This window comes from Mustela nivalis, assembly GCF_964662115.1.
Source record: "Mustela nivalis genome assembly, chromosome: 3".
NCBI classification, from domain to species: domain Eukaryota; kingdom Metazoa; phylum Chordata; class Mammalia; order Carnivora; family Mustelidae; genus Mustela; species Mustela nivalis.
In genome coordinates this window covers 50,888,453-50,911,976 of record NC_139022.1, presented here as the reverse complement: position 1 = coordinate 50,911,976, position 23,524 = coordinate 50,888,453, and the positions used below count along the sequence as shown (strand labels likewise).

Genomic DNA, 23,524 nt, shown 5'->3' with positions numbered 1-23,524 from the left:
TCTGCCCTGCCCTTAACTCTGGTGCCAGAAGCCCAGGTCCTAGGGCCTCCATACTGGCCTGAAACCTCTGTTGGCTTGTATTATGGCCACTTTGCCTTTCCTCTTGGGCAGAGTTCCTTCTTCATTTCTGGCACTCATGGATTCATGTTTCCTTCTTTCAAGCTTGCCTTTATATGTTTGTTCTGGGTGTGACTAGTCCCGTTGGCTCAGTATGCAACATTGCGAGAACCTTCAGAATCCTATTTGTAAGGGAAAACGATGAGAAGGCTTCCGTGCATGGAAACATCTTTCATGCTGGTTTTATAGCTCATGTTTAGGAAAGTTTTGGGGGCTGCTTTTGAGTCGTCACTGAACACACTGCCTTCTGCGTGTCTAATGCCTCCCCAGCCCTGATCTGAATATTACAAATCGTAGTGGGTGCCCTCTAGGTGTTTCCCTGCACTGGAGAGTGAGAACATCTATATTCCAGGTCTGGCTCACCAAGAAAAACATACCACACTTGTGGCTTTTTACCTCAGAAGGGTCAGTTCTCGGGTAACTAGTGTTGGTGACCTTGGTGAATCCTTCTCAAGGCAGTGACTCAATTACAGAGAATCTTAGTAAGTAAAATCATAGAGCGAGCAGGGAAGACACATGTGGTGGTCACATGATGGTTGAATCACATGATCGGAGTCATGCATGGGCTCACCTGGAAGGAGGGACTATAGCTTTAATGGCTAAGAGCCAGATAGGCTGGGTTCAAGCTCCGGCTCCCAATTTACCCAGTAACTATTGGCAGGTGGTTTTTCCTCTGCATGCCTCAGTTTCCCATCCATGAAGGGAGAGGTTCATAATGCCTGCCTCAAGTTGAAAGAATTAAATGGATCACTTTGTATAAACGTCTTAAAGCAGTGTCACATGTCCAGTAAATGGTGTTTATTGCTACCTGGGTCCTGGTCCCTGTTTTCGAGTCACTTCTTAGATACTCTCCCCCAGAAAACTCTAAACTGGAGTTCTCTGAGACACTTTGACAAGTTATCTGATGAGTAGCCACCTGTGAAGGACTCTGTTTCCATTGGTCTCATTTGGGCCTCCTGCAGTAGGTAAGAGCTGAGGTGATCTCCTTGCTGTGGGCCCACGCCACCCACTGGCTCAGCTGTGGGGCACCAAGGGAGGGTTGACAATGTGGATTGGGGCCATGGAAAATGGAAAAGGAAATGGGAATTGGAAGGGAGCTGGTCAGACCCAGCCTTGCGTGGACGACCCTCCTTCACAACGTCTTTGGCTGCTGGAGCATGGCCGATGCATGCTGGAAAACTGTTCCAAAAAGAGACAGGTGTGCCCCTTGGGGGTTGGAGGGCAGGAGTGGTGGGGGGAGGTATGTTCCAGTTGTTTGAAAGGTTTTTCTTACAGTGAGCCAAAATCTGCTTGCCTGTACTCCCCTTCATTTATCTCCGTTCTGGTCCGCAGAGTGACAAAGCATGTGGCTTTGTCCACACGAGTCCTTCAGATGGCGGAGAGAGCTGGCTTGTGTCCTCCCTGTCCTCTTCTCCCAGCTGCGAGGTGGTAACTCCACCGCAGGGCGCGGGTCCCAGCCTAGGACGCCCTGGTCGCAGGCCCGCTTTCCCATGCGCCGTCCTGCTCTCACAGCGTGAGTGCCTCACAGCATCTGTGCTCCGCAGGAGGAGATGGCCGAACTGAAGGCCCAGCTCTACCTTCTGGAGAAGGAGAAGAAGGCCCTGGAGCTGAAGCTGAGCACACGGGAGGCCCAGGAGCAGGCCTACCTGGTGCACATCGAGCACCTGAAGTCCGAAGTGGAGGAACAGAAGGAGCAGCGCATGCGCTCCCTGAGCTCCACCAGCAGCGGTGGCAAGGAGAAGCCTGGCAAGGTAGGAGCGAGGGCACGGGGATGCCCCAGCCCTGGCCTTACCTCCCACCCAGCCTCCGTCCCCACCCCACCCCACAGACTCAATTTCCTTATTTGCAGGGGAACTGCAAGCCTTTCTAGAGATCTTAAAGAAGGTAACATTTTGAGTGCAAAGAAATCAAATCCACTTTTTAAAAAAAAATTGCATGTGAGGTATTAGTGACCACATTTTCATATGCCACAGTCTGACCAGGGGAGTGATCAGTGCATTTGTCCAGGGATCTGACACCCTGGGCCACCTCCTTGGCTCCCCCGCCTGGCACAGTGACCATTGCCTGTGGCCTGTTGGTCACATCTGTACTGATCATTGCATTGGTTGGCCTTCTGTAAACCTCAGCACTGAGGAAGGAGTGGGTACCCCCATTTACATGAGGGAAATGGGGCTCACGAGACATGAGGGGGTCTTGCAGCTAAGTCTCCCAAGACTTGGCTGCTTGCCTGTCATCCACTCACAAAATAGATGGGAGCTGGTCGTGCTGAGGTGCCGGAGGCAGTTCGAGGAGTTTCTATCCAGAGAGGGACAGTGATGGGCAAACAGATGATTGTAACATGGTGACCTAAGACCAAGGATCAATTCTTCATGCAGTGGGAGACCATGGGACTGACACAGAGCCCAGGTGTGATTTGGGACAGGTTTCCTGAACCAAGAACTAGTAGAGAAGGGCAACTACCCAATGAGGAAGGTTGGGGCAGAGAAGTCAGTCCCGTGTAAGGGAATGGAATTTCGAGGGCAAAGACCCAGAGGGAAGAGGAATATTGGTACATTGGCTGACGAGGTGAGGCAGCTGTGCTATCCGGAGGACAGTGAGAAGTCACGAGGGTTTTGCAGCAGGGGATGACGTGTCCCCATCAGGGCTTCAGGGGGTTGCCTGTGAAAGTCCCCATGAAACCATCTGCCCACTGCCTGCAGAGTGGAGTCTGGGTGGACAGTAGCCTACAAAGCGTTTCATGTAGTAATATCTGTGGTTCAAGAAAATGGGCTTTCCTCTTTAATGGGAAACACCTTAAAAATCTGTACAGCCGTTCGAGCCTGTTTCCAGTCACTCCGGGACGGAGCTGAGGGACAGAGCTCCAGTGTTCACCAGTGTGTTCTTAAGGTGTGGTGGAAGCTGACCTACCGGGTTCTTGCCAGAAGGTCCATGAGCGGAGCATTTCCCCCTGGTTCTTGGTGTTTATTTTGACTGAGAGAAACAGTGTGTGTTTCCCAATTGTGTGGAATGGCTTCAAAGTACAGAAATCTAATGGAAAAGGCCAGATGGTTTTATTTTTAAATTTTTTTTTTTTTAAATTCAAGTAAGAAGCTTTATAAGAGAGAAGAGTACCTTGTGTTGCTGAGGTAATGAAGTCATCGTAAGCTGATTGTCTTGTCTTTTGAACATCAGATGCATTTACTCTTTCAGTGAAATTTCCCTTTTGGGCTCTTCATTTGACCTCGTTGGTCGGTAGAGGAAGCAAGCAGTCTGTAGGAAGGCTTGCCAAACTGTGACGAAGCCAGAAGCCATTATCTTAAGGGCTTCAGGTCACACAGACATCTCTGCGAGTCCGGAACTGGGCTGTTCTAGAGCTGTGTCCTGAAAGCAGACCCAGTGTGGACCTAGAGGGGTGTGGGCTGTGTTGTAATTACACTTCATTCACCGACACTAAAATTTCATAGGATGTATACACATCACAAAATCATCTTTTTTTCATGAGTTTAAAAATTGGAAACAATGCTTAGGCCACAGGCCTTAGAGAAACAGGTTGCAGGCAAGGCCTGGAGCTAGTATGGCCCCTCTGGCCCCACGGGGCGGGTGTGGGGCTTGATTTCAAACCGCCCCCAGCCCTCGAGCTGGAATCCTACCCAGGCTGCCTTCAGGAAACTCAGCAGATGCCAGGGGCTGGCAGCGGGGGCCTGGGTCTACAGGACCAAGATGGAGAGGAGTGGGGAAGGCAGCGCAGGTGGAGGGCGGGGCAGAGCGAGGGGCAGGGCAAGGGGTCCGGAGGCTGGTGGGGCTGCCACAAAGTGGGCCCCCGGGGGTGGTCCTGTGCTGGAGAGGGCTGAGGGAGACCCTATGCCCTCCTGTCATTTGGCCCAGGGTGCTCAGTTCTTACATCCCAGCGCGCGACAACTTTCCTTTGACATCGCATCTCCTAGGTCAAAGTACAGAAATCTAATGGAAAATGGGAGTCCCATGGTCTCCCACTGCATCTAGGACAGACCACAGCTTTTTGTTCTTAAGCCCTCAGTACATGTCTGCTGAGCACGTGGTCAGAGGAGCGCCCCCCCAGGTCCCCTGGTTCTTCAGCACGGCTGCTGCCCTCCGTCTGCACACAGGGAGAGGAGTGCTCCAAGGGGTCTGAGTGTTCCTTTACGAGTAGTTTGAACTCCATTTAGGATTTTAGAGTTCCGGCTCTCATGCTTCCTCATCTATCAGATGAGAGGACTGGGTTTAGATGACGTCAAATTCCTGTTTAAGGTTAACATACAAGTAGGGTCACAACCGAAACTAAGGTAACATGTGTCTACTGTATTTCAATTCAAAAAAGGGGAGGTTAAAGGTGGCTCAGTCCATTAAGCATCTGACTCTTGATTTGGGGTCAGGTCGTGATCTCAGGGTGGTGAGACGGAGGCCTGCTGGAAGCCCTGCATCAGGCACCACCCCCTCCCACCCCACTCTCTCTCCCTCTTTCTCTCTCACACACACACACACACAGAGGGTGCACATCTGTCTTCCTTTTTTCCTGGATGATTACGCTGAACCCACTCAAGCTCCCAGATCTAAAGAAGATTGGTTTTCTCCCAAGAAGTGGGTTGGGGGAGGGGGCAAGAACACTCAGGTGCATTTCCCACTCATCTTTTATGAATCACACCCCAGTGGTGAAGAGCACAGAGCTGTAACCAGCTCACCTGGGTTTGAGTCCTGGGTCCACCCTGTCCTAGCTGATGACTCGGGGCAACGTAACTGCTCTGTGCCTTCGTTTTCTCCTTGATAAATGGGGGTCAAGACATTGTCTGCCTCAGCAGGTCACCACAAAGAGTCAGTGGGAGAACGTGTGTATGAGGTGCTCAGAGCATGCTGGGAGTCCCCATCGCCCACAGCCAACCTGCAAGGGTCCAGAGAAGTGGGGCAGATCTGCCTTGCGCTTCCAAGGTGCTCCCAGGGCTAACCAGAATGTGTCTGCTGTCCTCAGGACTGTGCGGATGCCACCTCCCCAGCTCTGTCACTGGCTGAACTGAGGACAACGTGCAGCGACAGCGAGCTGGCTGCCGAGTTTGCCAACGCCATCCGTAGGTAAGCCCCCTCCCCGCAGCCCCCGGGGAGCGACGTATTCCTAGTTCTCTGGCTGCACATGTCAGCAATTCATGGGTCATTACCGGGAAGGAGCAGGTGCCGAGAGGTCTGACTTTTACCCAGGCCTTGGAGTCTCAGTGAGGAGAAGGTGTGGTGCCAGGCCTTTTGATGGGGGAGTGGCAGGGTAGAGCACAGAGGCAGTCATTTCATCTATAAGCGGGAAAGGTGTCTGCCTTCTTATTGTGCTCCTGCATTGACAAGGACAGCACTAAATGGTGATGATCAAACAGTCATCTTTGTCTCATTCCCAACACTAGCGGGAATGCTTTCTTTCAACATCACTGGCTCTTTCTAATCAGAAGACCTCATAGATTTATTTATTCAGTCCTGGACATTCTTCCTCTGCTGTCTCAGTGTTTCTTTCTCTCCCTTCGTCCTCCCCTTCTGCAAGGACCAACATGCCAACTCGTCCCGATCTGTCTCCCACATCGTCAGCAGGCATATTCCCACCATCATTTGCAGTGCCGTCCAGGAGGCATGGAACACAAGCTACCCAGGAAGTTTCACATTCTCTAATAATCAAGTTCAAAAAGTAAAAAGAGGGCATCTGGGTGGCTCAGATAGTTAAGTGTCTGACTCTTCATTTCAGCTCAGGTCCTGATCTCAGGGTCATGAGTTCAAACCTCATGCTGGGCTCCATGCTGGGTGTAGAGCCTAATTTATTTATTTATTATTTTTTTAAGATTTTATTTATTTGACAGAGATAGAGAGCACAAGTAGGCAGAGCAGCAGGCAGAGGGAGAGGGAGAAGCAGACTCCCCTCCAAGCAGGGAGCCCAATGTAGGGCTCGATCCCAGGACCTTGGGATCATGACCTAAGCCAAAGGCAGACACTTAACTGCCTAAGCCACCCAGGCACCCCGAGAGCCTATTTAAAAAAAAAAAAAAAAAAAAAGGTAAAAAGAAAGCCAGAAGTCCATGCTAATTTGTTTTAACCCAGTGTATCCAAAATATCATTTCAATATGTAATTAGTATTTTTAAAAAAATGTTTAAGATAGTTTTACTTCCTCTTCCCCCTCTTCCTCATTTTTCTTCCTCACTAAGTCTTCAAATCTGGTATATATTTTGCACCTAGAGCACATCTCACATTCAATCCAGTCAGTATTTCAAGTGCACAGGAACTCAAGTCATCATTCTAGAAAGGTTCTTTGGCTCAGTTTTCCAACTCACAAATTTCTTCTCAGCTATATCCATTGTGATGTGTGGCTTCTATGTTGAGTTTTTTCATTTTGGTGATGAAATCTGTCCTCTCTTTTTTAAGAAGATGTTTATCATTTATATTCTAAAAATGTTATTCTGTCTGCTGTAGTAACTCTGTTTCCTCATGTGTAAGTTCTTTTTAGAGTTGAGTTTTGTGACTCTTGGTTTTGGGTCACAAGGCCAACTGTTGGGCTTCCAGTCCTCCTGGCTGACGAAACCTCTCTGTGCAGATGGGGCCACAGCATTGGGTTCCCTCCTGTCTGCATGGCTGGTATCCCTGGTTGGGCACCTCTGAATCCCCTTTCTCCTCTCGCAGCTTTCTTCCCTGTGCATTTTGAATTGTGGTTTCCCTTTTCAAGAAGAATAAAAGCCTGCCTTTCGTGTTTTATGATTGCTCATGGTTTCTGGTATACAAAGAGTGCTCCTTGCTTTCTTGACATGCTTGAGGATTTCTTTGAAAATGGGTTTGCCATCATTTCTGGGGATAGGAGGGGGGGTAAGAGGGGGTAGGACAGCCACTCCGTCTGCTGTCCTGACCCAGCCAGGGCTGCTTCTCTTCCGGCGTGGCCTCCCAACAGAGGGTGGATGGAGGCTGCCTGGTGGGGAACTTCACTGCCCTCCTGGTCTACCCACTATCCTTTGGTGTCTTTGCTTCCAAGCCGTAATAGCTCTGCTTCACGTTGCCAGCGCCTCTGGCCACAAGGTTAAATGGTAGTTGCTTTGCTTGAGGTGGGAAGAGGAAAGTAGCACAGGGAAAATGCCCTCAACAAATCCTAACGATGACGTGACTGTGCCAGGAACATGGGCAGCAGACCCACTCCCTGCTTTCAACTGGGAGCCATTTGGATGTTGCATCTGTAAGCTAAGCCCCTCAATTTTTCAAATTCCCCAAACCCCCAAGGCCTTCGCTGGCACAAGTAGAATACGGGTTCTGCTGACTAAACAGAGAGAGACTTCGTTTGTCAGTCACGCCAGGCTTCCAGTAACCCGCCGAAAGTTGGTTAGCATGGATTTCTAATCAAGACCCGGATAGATGGAGCCAAGAAAGAACCCGCAGGGCTACAGGAAGAAGGAAAATAACATCATTATATTGTAAATATAGCCTAGAAACTGGAATAATCATTTCATGGGGGCAGAGGATTTGGACACCTGAGAGCTGGGGTCTAGGGCTGTTTTCATTTTTAAAAATCAAGTAGAAACTACCATCTTCTTTGAAGGTCTTAAATCACTGCCAAACTCGTGGTTATAGTCAGTTGAGGGAATCGACCTTGTATTTTCAGAAACAGTCCTCCCTTAAAAGAGGATGGGTGCAAACACCAGTGTTGTGGGGCCAGGCATCCAAGCTGCAAAGAGCAGGGGTGGGGAGGGGCTGGGGAACCAGGCGAAGCAGTGGTCTTTTCAGGAGGAGAAACTCCTTAGGAAGGTGCCTTGTGACATCCGGGTTGCTGGTTCTAGGTCACGGCCCAGGCAGGTCTCCCCGAGAGCTACCTTGCCGGGCTTCCGTCCTGAGCACCGTCCTCTGTGTGTCTTCTCCCAGCCTTATGTCTGGAACCAAACCAGGACTCCAGACAGTCACATGCTGGCTGCGTCCCTCCCATCCAGTCTGACTCCATCCCCTCCATTTGCATGAACGTTGGCAGTAGGCTCCTGGCTGCAGGGTTACCATCAAAGCCCGTCGGGATGGCCGGGTTTCCGGTCCCGCACAGGAGTTTTCTCATTGGGCTATCTCATTCTGCTGAGTTCTGCACCAGCTGTGTGCAGAACACATCTGCATCCCTTCTTCATCTCCGATCCCTCTCTTGCTCTCGGTCCTGGTAAACTCGCAGTGAGCAGCTTTTCCAGCAGAGAAGTGAACTGTAAAAACGCGACTGAGAATGTATTTTCAGAAATGACTCTGCTCTCTAGCAGTCTGGGGTTTGAGTGGAGCCCTCCTTCGGGACCCGAGCCCACCCGAGAGGAGAGGCTGTGGCATCTCCGCCCTGTTCTTGCAAGGCAGCGAGGAGCAGGCGTTGCTCTCCACAGGCCGGGGGTGGGCTGGGGACCCGCATGGCAAGGCAGAGGCTTTCCCCAAGGTCAAACAGTGAGGCAGTGGGGAAATAGCGAGACTTCACCCCCTCTGCTGGGCCCCGTGTGCTGACAGCGGTGCTCCCAGATGGGTGTGAGCTAAGCTTGCTCGTGTGGGCTCCTCTGGAGCCTCTTGCCACTGCAGTGTGCATGGTCTGGGCAAATGGGAACGTCCGCACCACTGGTACATGACGTGCATCTGTCTCCTGAATGTGGAGGGCAAATGAAGTGCTAGGGGGCAGGGGGCACGCTTCCTCTAACACACACAGCCCTGTCCAACTGGGGAAGAGGTAGGGCTGTGTGCTCTTTAGTACTAGAGGGCAGGGGAGAGTGGGGAGGGGGTTGTGACACAGTGGCCACCTCAGATGTTTCCACATGCACCTGGCAGGACCCCGCTTGGTGGGCCAGCAGGACCTGGCCCTAGGTCTCCCACAGCCCCCTGCAGAGACCACCCAGCCTGCTCCTGCTGGGGATGAGGCTGGAGATGTCTAGTCCTAGGCCCACCTGGGGCTCTGCTGAACCCTTCAGGGAGCCGGGATCTGCCACCTGGGCACGCATGTGCCAGATCATTCCATAAATGAATGTTGGAAGATCAGTTCCTTGCAGTTGTAGGGCTGACATGCCATTTCCTTGCTGGCTGTTGGCCTGTGGTAACTGGGCTCCTGGAGGCTTCTGACATGCCTTTTTCACAGCCCCGTCCCTCCTGAAAGTCAGCGAGGAGAACCTCCCACTCGTCACATCCCTTGCCCCCCGTAAATCTCTTTTAGGAGGAGCCCAGTCCCTTTTAAGGGCTCATCTAATTAGGTCAGGTCTTCCCAGAATAATCTTATCTTCAGATCAGCTGTTTGGGGCCTTAATTACATCTGCAGAATTCTCTCCCAGCAGCCCTTAGATTGGTTTTTGACTGAACTGACTGGGAGAAGATGGGTGTGTACTAAGGCACTGCAGTCTTGGGGGCCATTTTAGATTCCCACCCAGCTCATCTTTTTACTTAAAAGCTTCTGGTGACTCGCAGCAGGGTCCAAACTCCTTAGCAAGTGTGTGACCTGACCCCCAACCCTGCTTCTCCACCCTCACCTCCTATCCCCGGTCCCTCCAACCCTGAGCCACACCAGCCCATATGCTCTCTTTCGTGCCTCGGGGACTTTGCTCTGCTGCTGCTCCTGCCCTCACACCATAACCTTACGCTCTAAGCGCTCACACCAGTGTGCTTCTACCCTATCAATAACATGGGTTGGTTTGGTGTTTCTTTGGCTCCTGTGCCCTGAACTTCCTTCCATCACCGAACCCATCATTGCTCCACTTCTCATGTCCCGGGCTCCAGCCTCCCCTCCCCGTTTCACCTGCCACCCCCTGCAAAAGGAGAGTTCTTTTTGGGTGGGGATCGCGACCTCATCACCCAGATATATGACCTCCATGTGGATGACTTCTTTCCTTCTAAATGGCCCCTAAATTCACCCAGCTGCGAATTTCAGAGAGTTTCTCTCTGCCCACTGGACGTCTTTTCCAAATATGGTGCTAGAGCTTCAAAACACAGCACATTGAAAACAAATTCTAATCCGTCTCCTCTTGCACTTTAAAATTGGCCCCTTCTTCAGAATTCTTATAGTACAAATTATACTTTGTTAATGATCCAGGATTACAACTTCGCAGTCTCCTACCTCCTGATGGCAGTGGGGGGCGTGGTTTTCCCCCTTAAAATCCCAGGCATTCATGGCCATTTGCATGATCTTCTCCTGAGGTTAGCCCTCAACTCTTCAAGACTTGGGGGTTCTGCCACCAGATACACCTTTCAGTACACCCCGGGTCGGGTCTCTCTGCAGAGGCATCTTCAGTGGTTTGGCATGCCAGACCAGTCCCCCTGTGTGTGGACTTCCTAGCCCTCTCAGACGTCTCTCCTGGACGGAATCTACAGTCCAGCTTCTTCCGGACACTAACTTCCAGGAGCATCTCTTCCGTTCACGCCCCTGACTCTCTTAAGCCACGGACCCCTCCCCTCCTCCCCTCCAGTAGGACTCTCACCTTCCCGAAGCTTTCCTGTCGCCTCCACTGTGTACCTTCCTGCTCTTCCCTGTGGCCCCACGGGTGCTGACCACAAGCCGCCTCGGTTCAAAGCCATGTCCAAGTTCCACAAATACCTTCCCAGCTCTAGAAATCTCCCGGACTTGTAGGAAACATGAGACCATGGGAGGACAGAAGATGGCACCAGTTGACTCCTCTTACTAGCAGCTATGGATTCATGGTGTTTTCGAGCCATACAAATAGTGAAATGCAATGAAAAGGGAATTAGTTGGGGTCCTTGAAAAGGAGCCCCCAGTGGGCAAAACAGCAGCAGAGTCTTCGCCGTTTTGGTAGTAAGGCCAGTATTTTAAAAGGTGCTGTTTTATTAGACTTGCATTTGCCGATTCTTCATATTTGGCTGATTTATACTGGAATCAGATAACTGAAATTGCGCTTAGAATTCTCTAAGTGTGCAGGGATCCACAGGATGGTAATAGGAGACAGAGTGCACCAAGGAATTGATTATCATGTAAATAACTTGAAGTCTAGAGCCAGGGCCCCAAAGGGTACCAGTAAAAACCAGGACTCACCCCTAGGGTTGAGGTGGACATAGCTTGGGTAACGGAGATCTTTGTGCATTTCCGTTACCCCTCCGTGTTCCAGAAGCTCAGAGAGAAGGCCTTAGCTGGGATCTCATAAAAGCAGGGTGATGAAGAGCACCCCGCAGGCAAAGGCTGCAGCACACCTGTGAACACACAGCTGCATTTCTCAGGCAAGAACCATGGTCTTAGGAAAGTCTGGGCCAAAATGCAAGACAGTCACAATCGTCTTGCTGCTGCTTCCCGGCAAATACAGCCACACTCCCCCATAGTACCTGAGGAACATCACTACCAGGGGATGCCTCCTCATTGGGGCCACAGGAGCACTCTTCACTAGAGGTCTGAGTGCCTGCTCCACGCCCCTGCTATGAGCCACGGCTGGGAGCTCAGGAGCTCAGGCTCACACAGAGCCCCCAGTGAGCCTCCCAGTTCTGTGGATATACTGGCAAGTCTCTTGCCTGGCCCCCGAGTTCCTCCTCTAGAAAAATGTTTTTTAGATTAAATAGAGATTGCAGTGAATACGGAGGAAGTGACAAGGTGCTGTTACATCATAACCCTGGGACGTGTGTTCAGATGGGCCTGGGTGTGTTCAGGGTGGGCTTCGGGAGGAGGTGACATTTAAGCTGGGATGAGAAGGAGGAAAGGTAGCCTGTGGAAGAAGCACATTCCCAAGCAGGGGGACCTAGTCCAGGGCATGCAGTGGGAAAGAGCATGGGTGCGTCTGAGAGGATTCCAGCCTGCAAGGGGGAGGGTGATGCCCAAGACTGGCCAGGCAGAGGTCAGGTCAAGCAGAAGACTTAGACGTCCAGATAAGACCCAGACTTTGCGCCGAGTGCCGGTGGAAGGTACCAAAGGGCAAGGATAAGATGTGGTTTGTCATATTAAAGAATGAGCGGCCGTTCTGTGAGAACCAGTCTAGAGGGTGCAGAGGTGATGCAGAGAATCCACTCAGGGGGTCTCAGGGCTGCCCAGGTGAGAAACGAGGGCAGCTTGGACCTGGGTGGTGGGGCAGAATTGTCCCAAGACTTGGTGGTTGGGGGCTGCTGTGGAGTGGAAGTGGAGGACCAGGAAAGGGAGGAGTTCGGCAGTGGGTGTTGCTGTGTGCTGACAGGAGAGGAAGGTTGGCTTGGAGGGATCGTCTGGAAGGTCCTGCTCCATAAGTGGAAGACACCTGTTGAGATGTCAAATAGGTCCAGAGATCCAAGGGAAGGCCTGGAGATAAAGAATTGGAAGTTTCTAGCATGAAGGTAGTCTTTAGGAACATAAATGGGAATGGAGAGAGGCAAGTAAGGAAAGGGTAGGACACACAATATGGTCCAAGCCCATGTCCTCCGTACTCGGGAACTTCAAGGCAGCAGTGAGCGAGGATTGGTGCAGAAGCCAGAGGGACTGCCGGTGCGGGCTGCAGCGTGCACACTCAGGAGTGAAGCCTGTGGGAGGAAAAGAGCAGGAGCGGCAGGCGTGCAGGCAGGGAAGGGAGGTCCCCAATGATTCCGGGGCGACCTCACGAGCAGTGGCAGGGGAGACAAGCCCACTGGGGTTAACCAGTGGACAGCGAGGGAGCAAGGAACCACACGCGCCGATTCTGGCCATGACTAATGGCGTCTCTCGAACAATGACTGAGCGACAGTGGACCCTGTGACACCCATGCAGAAGGTGTCCTGGGGGCCACAAAGCCCCTCACCCTTTGCTCTGCCACACCCAAAGCGCCTTTGGGTTTGTGATGACAGTCTGGCCCCGGCCTTTGATTTTGGGAATAGCATACCCGCCCCCTCCCAGGGAGCAAGGGAGCCCTGCCTGGCGCCACCCAGGCACTACCCCCTTATCCCCTGTAGGCTGCCTCGGACACAGGCGCATGTGCCCTGCCGCTCATGGGGATGACATTGAAGAAGGACACCCTCCTGACTGTGTGGTCAGAGTGAGGTTCACGGGACCCATGGGGAGCAGGAGGAACCCTCATTTTTGGTGGAGCGGGAGGCCCTGCCAGCTGTGCCAGTGGGACCCCGCGGTGACTTTTCACCTGCTGCTGGAGGCAGGTGTTCCAGAGTCAGGGAACGGGAAGAAGGAAGGGATTATGCCCTTCTGGGCATTCCAGAAAACACTACTGGAGGGGCACGGAACGTGTAGCATTTAATGTTGACTCTCTTGGCTGTGTGGAGCCTGAAAGTACTTGTGTTAGCTTTATTTATCTTATGTAGACAAACTATAAATTCTTCTCAGCTGAAGGCCAGGAGAATTAGAGCTAGAAACTTCCATAGAAGGTACAGGACATGAATGGTTGAGGTTCCAAAGTGACTTGGATTCTTATCCCAGTGCAATTTCTGGAAGCTGAGGAAAGTGGTAGACTTTGGGAAAGCATGCCCCTGCGCCTAATTTCACGTTCAGATCCAGAGCCTTCTCCGAGACACAGGAAGTTCATCCACGGTGCTGGGTGAAGGACAGTCTGCCTTACCAGTTTCCTGAATGTGCTTGGTAGTTAGGGTCGACTGGGTGCTTCTTAAGCTGCGGGTTCGGGGCCTCACCCCAAAGCCTGCGTTGGAAAACAGGACCAGGCCTGGGGCAGTGCTACCCACTGCTGGTGGAGCAAACGCAGGTCACAGGTGCAAGCCACCAGGTGACTGCACATTTCCTAGTAGCTACGTTTAAAACTTAAAAAAATTAATGACATGTTTAGCCTAGTATATCCAAATATCATTTCAACATGTAATCACTTTTCTTTTTTCATATGAAGTCTCCAAATTCGGGTGTGTTTCTACTTCCCTCACATCCTCGAGCCCTGATCAGCACCGGGGCCCGTGTTCAGGTGCCCACCGCCGCTCGTGCTGCCCTGCTGGGGTCGCAGGGGCGTGAGAGAACCTGACTCCAGGGGCCCCAAACAGACCGGGCTCTACCACTGGCCCCTCATGAGATAGGAAGGCAGAGAGACAAGGGGTGGTGAAATGGATTTATTTCACTGAGGCCAAGACCAGGAAGACAACAGCTGCCTCCCAAAGTGCCGAACACAGATCGACATTCATATTTGGGGAAAGGTGGAAAAAATTAAAAAGTACAGACCAAGGTCCAAATGGAGGTGAAGTCCCCTTTCATTGTTTATAGAGTTTCAGTCAGTGAGCTGCTGCAGATACAAACAGGTAAAATAACCCACATTTTAGGTTTAGGTTTGGCTTCATCTTAGTATTGTTGAATAAATTAGCATCCTGGTTCTGTCCTGGACACTGTACAACAAGTGCACTTCAGTCTCCTTCCAGAGGCCCAGGGAGCTCTTGGGGGCAATTCTCAACTCCCCCACCCACCAGGGGTTAGGCAGAGTCTTTAAGGGCCTCTCCTGTCTTCCTGGGTTCTGTCCCCCATTGGAGCCTGCCAGGTCCGGAAAGTTCCCTCCAGTCCCCCAGAGGCCCGAATACTGGGCAAAGGAACCCTTTGTTTTGTGGTGAGGCTGGGATTTCTGTACTCTCGGCTGCTGGGGCAGTGGTGTAGATGTAATAGGGGGTTGGAAGGGGTTTTGGTTTGGGCAGTTTTTGTGAATTTACTGTGCTCATGATGACATTTTAAATTCTCTTCACAGTTTTCTTTCTTTTCTCCATTTACACTATTAACTTTAGAATGAGAAAGAAAAGAATTGAAACAGTAACAAAATGTCAAAGAACCCCTTCCCCATTCTTAATAGCGGGGAGGGGGGGGCATTTCCTGTTTCCCTAGCCTTCCCTCAGCGACAGAGGGCTGTCTGTATGCGCCCCCCTCCCCAGACACTTCTCTGGGAAATGGTTCCTCTCTGCATGTCAGTAGGAAATGCAACCAGATCTGAGACTTCCTGGTGCTGCCGGGGCCCAGGAGAGACCCCCATTCCTCAGGAATTCCTCTGCAGTGGCTCTGGCTTCTTTAGGATGGGCAGGAGGATTCGCTGAGGAATCGGAAACCCTTGGGATTTAGGTTGTCAGGTTTCATTTAAAAAAATCTTCCCCCTTCCATCCTCACTCACAAAAGCAGGATTTTTGTGCGGCAGTTCTTTCAATAATCTTGAAAAGCTTGACTGTGCTCCCAGTAGCTGCAGGCACAAATGTAAAAGGTATCTGAAAAGCCAGGAAAGGCCCAACCACCTGAACATCTGAGAGCCCTGCACATGGGGGGCCAGCCCCCCTTAGCCCCCCTACAGGAAGCGGTGCCATTGAAGCTGGCTTTCACATACTCCACAAAAAGCATACAAAATTGTAAGAACTTCAAGCAAGGCAGAAGTGAGTAAAGTAGATAACGAAAGCTTTCAGTCACTCCCCTCCGGGAGGCCCCCCTTATCGAGTGGTGGGCAGCTGTCTGGTCTGTTGTTAGAGGAGCTCAGGGATTTGACACTCAGATTTGTAGCTGTTTTTGTAAAACTGGCATCCCGGAGAAGTCACCCTTTTCACGTGACAATATATCAGACACCTTCCCATGCCACTGCATGTTGATCTGAGCTTTTCCTTTTTTTAAATAACCGCAGAGTATTTCAATAGAGCCATCATACCTTGTGGAATTAACCAGCCCCCGGCTGATCTGCATTCTTAGCTGTTGGAACCAATACTGAAGTGAACCCAGCTGTCATCTCATGTGTCTCTCTACACCTACGCACACTGTAAGAAAAATTCCTAGAAATCAGGTTGCCTTGTCGAGAGATAGGGTTACTTTCTATTTTGCTAGATCTTCCCAGATTGCCTTCCAAAACAGCTGTGCTCACGTACATTCCTCATACACGCATGAATCAGTTTTAGACGAAATTCTTCCACAAATCTGGTTTCTCATGAATCTCCAAAGAATCAGATGCCTTCAGGGAATTGTTTGGAAGCTGCTTTAAAACAACTGTTGTCACTGAGAAACGGTCACCTGGCTGGGGGTAACTTTGGGTAAAGCCTTTGCCACCTGAGAGCCTACATGCCCATGGGGGAGCCTGCTGAGGTGAAAGATGGATGGGGCGGTGCCTAGGGGGCTCCATCCCACGGTCCTGAGATGGAGTCCCACATCGGGCTCCCTGCTCTGGGGAGCCTGCTTTTCATTCTGCCCACCGCTACCCCTGCATGCGTGCACCCTCTGACAAATCTTTAGGGGAAAAAGAAGGAGCAGATTGTGCTGTACAGGGCCCTGTGACGATGTAGTGACACTGTGCCTGTGTATAGGGGCGGCGGTGGAACCACTGTAGGGAGGGCGCTTGTGGAGAGTTTCCCTGCCCAGGTCTTATGCTCAAGGGCATCAGAGGATGGCAGGAAGCGCATTGGGCACTAGAAATCTCCTGAACATAAGTCAATGACTTTGGCTTACCCCAGCAGTAAAGAGCCCATGGAACTTGAAGCCTTGGGGAAGGGAGGTTGTCAAAGTGCAAATCTAAGTACTTTAAAGGGGAACCAAGGAACTTTAAAACGAGAGTATCAATTTCTATTCCCTCTGTCACTACTGTTTTTTTTTGCGAAGTAAAAAAATTATCTATTGATAAATCTCAGTTTAGAAACTAAAACTGAGACGAATTTTCCTTTTTGTGTGTGTGTGAAGTAGGATCATGTTGATTTCACTGAGTGGGGACTTGTCCAAGATAGGGCACCCAGACTACAGGTTTCTGTTCTCAAATCAGTGATTTAAGAGATACTTACTAGCGCACCTGGAAAAGAGGGGTGTGGAACCCAGATGAGGTTTTGTGGCCAAGCTGCATTTGTGCTACATCTGGGTGGCTACAACCCCATGTCTTATTCCTTTGTGGCTTGTACTGTACTCTGAGCTCTCAAAGGTCCTCACCAGTGTTCAGCAAGGCAGTGGTGAGATGTTCTGGACCAGAGGGGACCTCCAGGTACCTCCAGTATCTTCCTTTTCATACTTGCCTTTTGATTTGGCAAGCTCAACCTTCCTCCTCTGCCACCACCCTTGGGGTAACAGCTGGGATCTTGTCGGGTTACTCCAGGTATGCTTTGTCTCTCCTCCGCACAGAGAAAAGAAGTTAAAGGCCAGAGTTCAAGAGTTGGTGAGCGCCTTGGAAAGACTCACCAAGAGCAGTGAAATCCGACACCAGCAATCAGCAGAGTTCGTGAATGACCTGAAGCGGGCCAACAGGTACAATCTCCATTCTTGGGTTCCTCCTACACCAGGAGGGCATTTCCGAAATTGCTGGGAGCCAGCTCCAGGGAGGCAATGGCAAGTCCTCACCAGCCTGCCCTCCCTGCCACTCCCAAGACTGGTCTACCCTCAGGCATTGGTTCCCAGTGTTCCACAGGAAACTAAGAAATGCTCAGTAAAGGCTTGTCCTTGGACCAGGTATGTTTGGGAAATGCATCATACTATGGTCCCCTTAATTCCTACAGTAAAGGTTCTGAGAAGTCATACAGTAAGGGGGGAAAAAAAAAAGATGGTGTTTAAGCCAACATTTTCCCAACAAAATTGGCTCTAGAACTTTTATATGAACAACAGTTTTTATTTATTAAGTAAACTCTGGCCCCCAATGTGAGGCTCTAACTCATGACCCCCCAAGATCAAGAGTTACTCTATCAACTGAGCCAGCCAGGTGCCCCTATGTGAAGAACATGAAGTATCTGGTGAACACTATGGGGCACTATTGTAACAGCATCTGAAGCTTTTTGGGCTCAGGACCCCTTTATGTTCGTAAAAAACCGAGGAACCCATAGAACTTTGTTCTCATAAATTATCTATTGATAAATCTCAGTTTAGAAACTAAAACTGAGACGAATTTTTCTTTTTTTTTCCAAAAAAATAATAAATCGGTCATATGCAATACCATTGGCATTTATTTAAAAAACGTTTTCCAAAAAGACAGAAAAGTAGCAATTTTTACAATCTGCAAACCTCTTTCATGTCTGGGTTAGAAGGCAGCTGGTGTCGCACCTCCCCTTCCATAGGCATGTATACTGTGAAATAAATCAGAACACCAAGCTGCATGCAGACCTGAGGTACAGGGTATCCAAGGCTGCTCTCCTGAGAGAGTTTTGGGAATCCCATGGAGTTGGTCTCAGGAGGACACTGGGAGGACCTAACTCTGTACATGGAGGGGACTGGGCTATTTTGGACCAGAGCAGGTATGAGGACTTCCCCTGTCCTGGGCTTTACCTCCTGCTCTCTCCCCACCAGGCTCTCAGGGAGATGGCTCAGAGAGGCTCATACTCTGGCTGGCAGCACCAGTTGGTGGCCTAGTGTCCCGAATCCCACCTGCCTGAAGTGTGAAATCATCAGGGCCTCTCTCTCTCCTCCTAGGTGGGGTCACTTAGACTACAGGACTTGAAGAACACTCCTGGTAACTTAACACTAGACCATCTGTTGCAGGGAGCCCCGGAATGACAGACTCATTACTAGTACTTATTTATTTTTAAAAGATTTTTTTTTTTTTTTTTTGGTCAGAGAACAAGCCGGGAAAGGCAGAGGGAGAGAGAGAAGCAGGCTCCCCAGGATTATGACCTGAGCCGAAGGCAGATGCTTAAATTGAGCCACCCCTCCCATCCCCCAGGTGGCCCTCATCACTTGTATTTAAATGACAAATTTCTGGAAGTTAGATGCCTTTTCTATCTTACCTATTTTGGGAAGTTTAGTTTAGTCACAACTAGTCTGGGTTGTTGGTTTACACCCTTCCTAAAGATGAGGGACAAGCCTCTAGCAGGGAAAGAACTGTAGTTAAGCCAGTAACAGGTGAATGGCCGGGAGTGTTGAACAGTTGATTTCCCACTCCTTTATAGAGGCTGAAGGACCTCTCCGGACCCAGTCACCCAATGGACAGGACAGGGTGTTTCCACACTAATCCAATGACTGTCCTGTTTCCTCTCCTTCCCTGCTCCCCGCACAGCAACCTGGTGGCTGCCTATGAAAAAGCCAAGAAGAAGCATCAGAACAAACTGAAGAAGTTGGAGTCTCAAATGATGGCCATGGTGGAGAGACATGAGACCCAAGTGAGGATGCTCAAGCAAAGAATAGCTCTGCTGGAGGAGGAGAACTCAAGGCCACACACCAACGAGACTTCGCTTTAATCGGCACTTGGGCTCCAAAGCTCTGTGGAAGCTCAACTGGAGCAGGTCGTCGGGGAGAGAAGGGCCCTGGGAGACAAGAGCACCTGGTGGGAGAGGGACGGAAGAAAAGGCTGGCAGGTGGGTGAGCACCTGCACAATGGACTCTGCTCCGGGGACAAATGGCCTGGTGACACCGTGCAGACTCTAACCAGAGGATCCCGCTCCTCCCTTTCTCGGCCCAGGAACAGCGTGTATATAGCTGCTGTGCGCCATGCGCAGTAGGCCTTGCTTCTGCTTCTAGCGCGGGCACTCTCCCTCCCACCTGTTCGCTTTCTGGAGGTTGTGCCTCGGTGGTACCCTGGGCATTCATTTGTTTTGGATCGTCCATTCTTTTCTTCTCTTTTTGGTAGTGACCGGCCCTCTGTCATCCCCAGTTTCTCCTTTCTTTCTACTTCAGGGATAAACACTGACACATGTGGGAGTGCAGAGGGGATATCTTCAGCCTCTCGAACTGCTGATTTGCTTACTGCACCAGGCTTTGGTTTTCGAGACCCACGTACCAGCTCTGAGACACAGGGTGTCACTCAGAGGTGCTCGAAGAGGTAGATTACAGGGCTTAGGGTCCCAGGTACATCTGAAGTTATAGGTAGAGCAAGCCCAGGGCTTCTACCTGAACAATTTTGTTTGGGAGAATGAGCACTTCTTTTACCTCTCACTGTGGAGGTAGGGCTGGGAAGGGCACTTCCTTCTGAATGTGGGATTTTCCCTCCCAGTGGAGTCTTATTAAAGCCAAGACTTAGAGCTGAGACGGTCCTGTTGAGACCGAGTGGAACTAAACTTTTATCAGGAGCTGCTTCAGGAGCAGAGGAGCACTGTTAGTACTTCTGCTCCCCACCCCTCGAGGGCACCACATAACTGCTATTCCACGTCCATCAAAATTCATCCACCTGTTATGTACGAAGCTCTGGACCTGCCTCTGTTCTTCTCCAAGGGCAAGTGGCAGGACACTGAGCAGAATGTTTGGCGGTCGATCCCACCCCACCTATTTAAGAGGCGGCTACTGAACCACCAGTTCAAGACTTCGCTCCTGCTGTTACGAAGGGCAGGGGGTGAAGGAATGGTCATCAAGGCCTCCTTTTGCCCGCATCTCCCCCCCCCCCCCCGCCCAAAGTGGTGGTTAGTATACGGTACTTAAACAGGTTAAATTTTAAGTAAAATGCTGACAAGGCTGGGCCAGGACCAAAGTGCCTGAATTCTTTCAGGAAAGCCTCCATCTTATACTCATTATTCCATCTCCTATCTTTCAAGTCTTCTTAGTTACCCCACACGGATATATTCTGAAGGACCACTTGCATTTCACTATGTAGTACTGGAAGATCCACCCGAAGCCCCCCAAGAATTCTATCTATCCCAATGCCAGAGTTCACAAAGTTTTGTTTATGAACAGGTCACCCCATCAGAGTCCCAACGTCCATGAGCTGAAGATCTGTTTTCAGACAACCTGATATAAGTTCCTCAGCCTTCTTTGCAATGGAGAAGCCACTCCAGCCACCACCTTGGAGGGCAGAGAATTCCAGCCCAAAAGCAACCACCCTTCTTTCTTAGGCCCACAGTAAGGCTTTCCCAAAACCACCACCAAAAACCAAAAAAACTGTTACCAGTCTTGAAGGACCAGCTTTTGGCTGCTTTGATCACTGTGAAAGTGCCCACTGGCTCCTGATTCTGTTATGAATCTACCATTTAGTCAAGGTTGGTTCTTGTGATTTTTTTTTTTTTAATCGATTTTTACTCTTTGGATAGTTTCATTTTGTCCTAAGGAAAATGTGACTCAAGTTACATGGGGGGTGGGGTGGGGGAGGGTAAAAGACAAAATACTGGTTTTCCCCATTTTTCCATTTTGCCAAGGGGAAATATTTGAGACTGAACATTTAAAACAGACAGCTTTCATCTTCACCAACCCTGAAAAGTATAGCTGACACAGGAATATAATCCTGTCTACTGACATTGGTCTACCATTCTTGGTCCAAGTTCAAAGAAAACTCACCCTTTTTAGGGTCATATAACTCTTCCAGACCCAAGAGGTCTCCTCTCCTCCATTATAAGCCCAAGTATTACTGACCTTACTGACCCTACCTGGCCTCCTTTCAAATTTATACTTCAACATAATACTTATAAATATGTGGTGATTGGGTGAAAACTCTTTCCCCAGAAAAACTGTTATTTTATAAATGTGTGGAATAAAAAAAAAAAGGCAATTAAATAGTTGATTTCCTTTCCTTGTATTTTTCAAATGCTCCCTAAGAAAAGATCCTTGCTGAAGGTGAACCAAGAGGCATTCATTTATGCTAAACGTAAAACCACATTGATTAAATAATTGCAGGTACCTGAATTTTTGTTTTTTAATAACTTGAGTTTTTCTTTCTAAACAGTAGCTGGTTTATATTAATCTCTCCATCAAAGGTAAACAATGATACAGATTTAACTTGTATGACGTGAAAAGTCTTCAGACTTCCAGGTTTTTGTTTTCCACTTCCCTCAATGGTTACCCCTTTCAGGCAGTCACCTTCTCTGTCCCATCTTTGGTTCTTAGCCAAAAAGGCATGGGAAGAAAGGATCCCTTTCACAGTTCCCCTGGAGTGTATTTCCCACTGCTGAATTAAGGTAAAAACCACAGGCAAAACAGACTTCCGTCCCACTGGAGTGGCATCTACATGTGGACCTGCCACAGATGTGATGTTCTGCCAAAGCCTATCTGCACCAGCTGCCAAAGCTGCTGTGGACTCGCACGTGGTTAAGACTTCTCTTGGAGACTAAGCCCAAAACTTATTGATGATTAAGTATCTTAAGTGATCAGACAGCTGAGATTTATCATGCCCTTCTTTCCTCTCCTGCTCCAGCCCCAGAAGTATCCTAGACGTTTCATCATTGCCAATGCAGATAACTGTTTCAGATTCATGCTCATCTATAAGCAGGTCAGCTTTCTGAAGTTACTATCCAAGCTGCCTGAAGCTGGAATGTTAGGTTAATAAAAACTTAAGTGCCAGTTAAAGAGAATGGCTTAATATCTCCTTCAAGATGCTTGCATTTGTTCCTGTCTTCCTCTGAGCAATACTTTTCTTCCTGCAGCAATACTTTCACAGGGATCTCAGAGAACTTCAAATTAGAGCCTTAACATTCTCACTACTCTAGGAAAGCAGTCCAAATTAGAGCTGCTATGATTTCTTCTTAAAAACTGTTAAAGTAGTAAAATCCTTACTAGCCTCATCCTAAGAAAAACTTAAAGCTGTATGAAAATCTCCTAGTTCCTACCTGCATACCAATTACATTTTTTTAGAAGAAAAAACACACCCCCCTAGTTTTACCTCATCTGGACTGGAATATGCCACTGGCATGAGTTAGGAACTGAGTTAGGAACCTCTAATACCTGCCTATTCCCTTCCAAAGGTGTTCCTACAGCCTGCTAACATTATCCTGCAATTATTTTTAAGCTCTATCAATGGTCTTAAAGCTCTCAAGAGTTTGGGGTGTCATGCTCATATTTTTAGTGAGAAAGACATTCAGACTACAGACACCCAAAGGATCCCTAAAACTTTTAAGTCATTTGCAAACGCCTAACTGGAAGTTGTGTCATCCATGAAACTATGTAAAGCGAAAAGATCATGTAAAGGTTACAGCTGTACCTGTATTTCTAGATGCAGCCAAGAGAGAGAACATTTTTGGAGGCCGAAAGAGAGAGAATTTTCTGATGAGTGAAATTTTTGCATTGAATTGAGTTAGGGTGCAGCCACAGGGTTGCCAAGGTTTTCTGGGAGGGAAGGGAAGATAAGTAACATTTTTGAGATTTTTTTTCTGCATTAAGTGATGGCTTTGTAGAACAAGAGTATTAAAAAAAAAAATCACATAGCAAATATTTTTCTATTTTATCTTTGTGGAATGGCCTATTTGACAAGAAATGATACAAATTCTACTTGCTACACACCTATTTCTCACGAAGTTTATCCAAATCCTATTCTTGCTCATTGAAACCTTGTGTTTACATAGGCCAGGCTGAAGTTGGCTACGAATCTGTGGCCTTCCAAAGTTCCCCGTTTCACGCACCTAAAATGACTTTCTAACTAACCACATGTGATTCACTAACAGACACAGGTCTTGGGCTGCCAAGCATTGTCTTTTTAGAACTGGACCCAGAGCTACCAACATATTGCTGGCTGCTGCCACCAGTTCCTCACTGAGCATTCGATAGCTGTCAAATAGAAACCAGTGGGAAAGGGTACAAGCTGAAAAGCAGCTGTCCCTGCATAAAGATAAAACGTTTCACATGCAATGGTGGCATTTTTTATTAAGAGTTGTATTGGATACATTCTCTATCAACTGAGAGAGCTCTTGCATGTGACCCAGACAAGAACTCATTCTGCCCGTAACAGCAACCGCTATTGAGTAACTAGATCCTTGAATGACAGA

The 23,524-nt window shown here is 49.3% G+C and overlaps 1 protein-coding gene across 6 annotated transcripts in view; it reads left to right on the top strand.

Annotated features, from left to right (window-relative positions):
• Window positions 1–21,452, top strand: part of MCC (MCC regulator of WNT signaling pathway) — a 435,968-nt gene extending 414,516 nt beyond the window's left edge. For all 6 annotated transcript variants that reach the window (XM_082723700.1, XM_082723701.1, XM_082723702.1 and 3 more), the window contains 4 exons: window positions 1,662–1,868; window positions 5,078–5,178; window positions 17,046–17,168; window positions 18,904–21,452. In XM_082723700.1, the coding sequence (XP_082579826.1) occupies window positions 1,662–1,868; window positions 5,078–5,178; window positions 17,046–17,168; window positions 18,904–19,084 (612 nt within the window). In that variant the 3' untranslated portion in view covers window positions 19,085–21,452. The remainder of the gene's footprint in view (window positions 1–1,661; window positions 1,869–5,077; window positions 5,179–17,045; window positions 17,169–18,903) is intronic.
• Window positions 21,453–23,524: the final 2,072 nt, after the last annotated feature.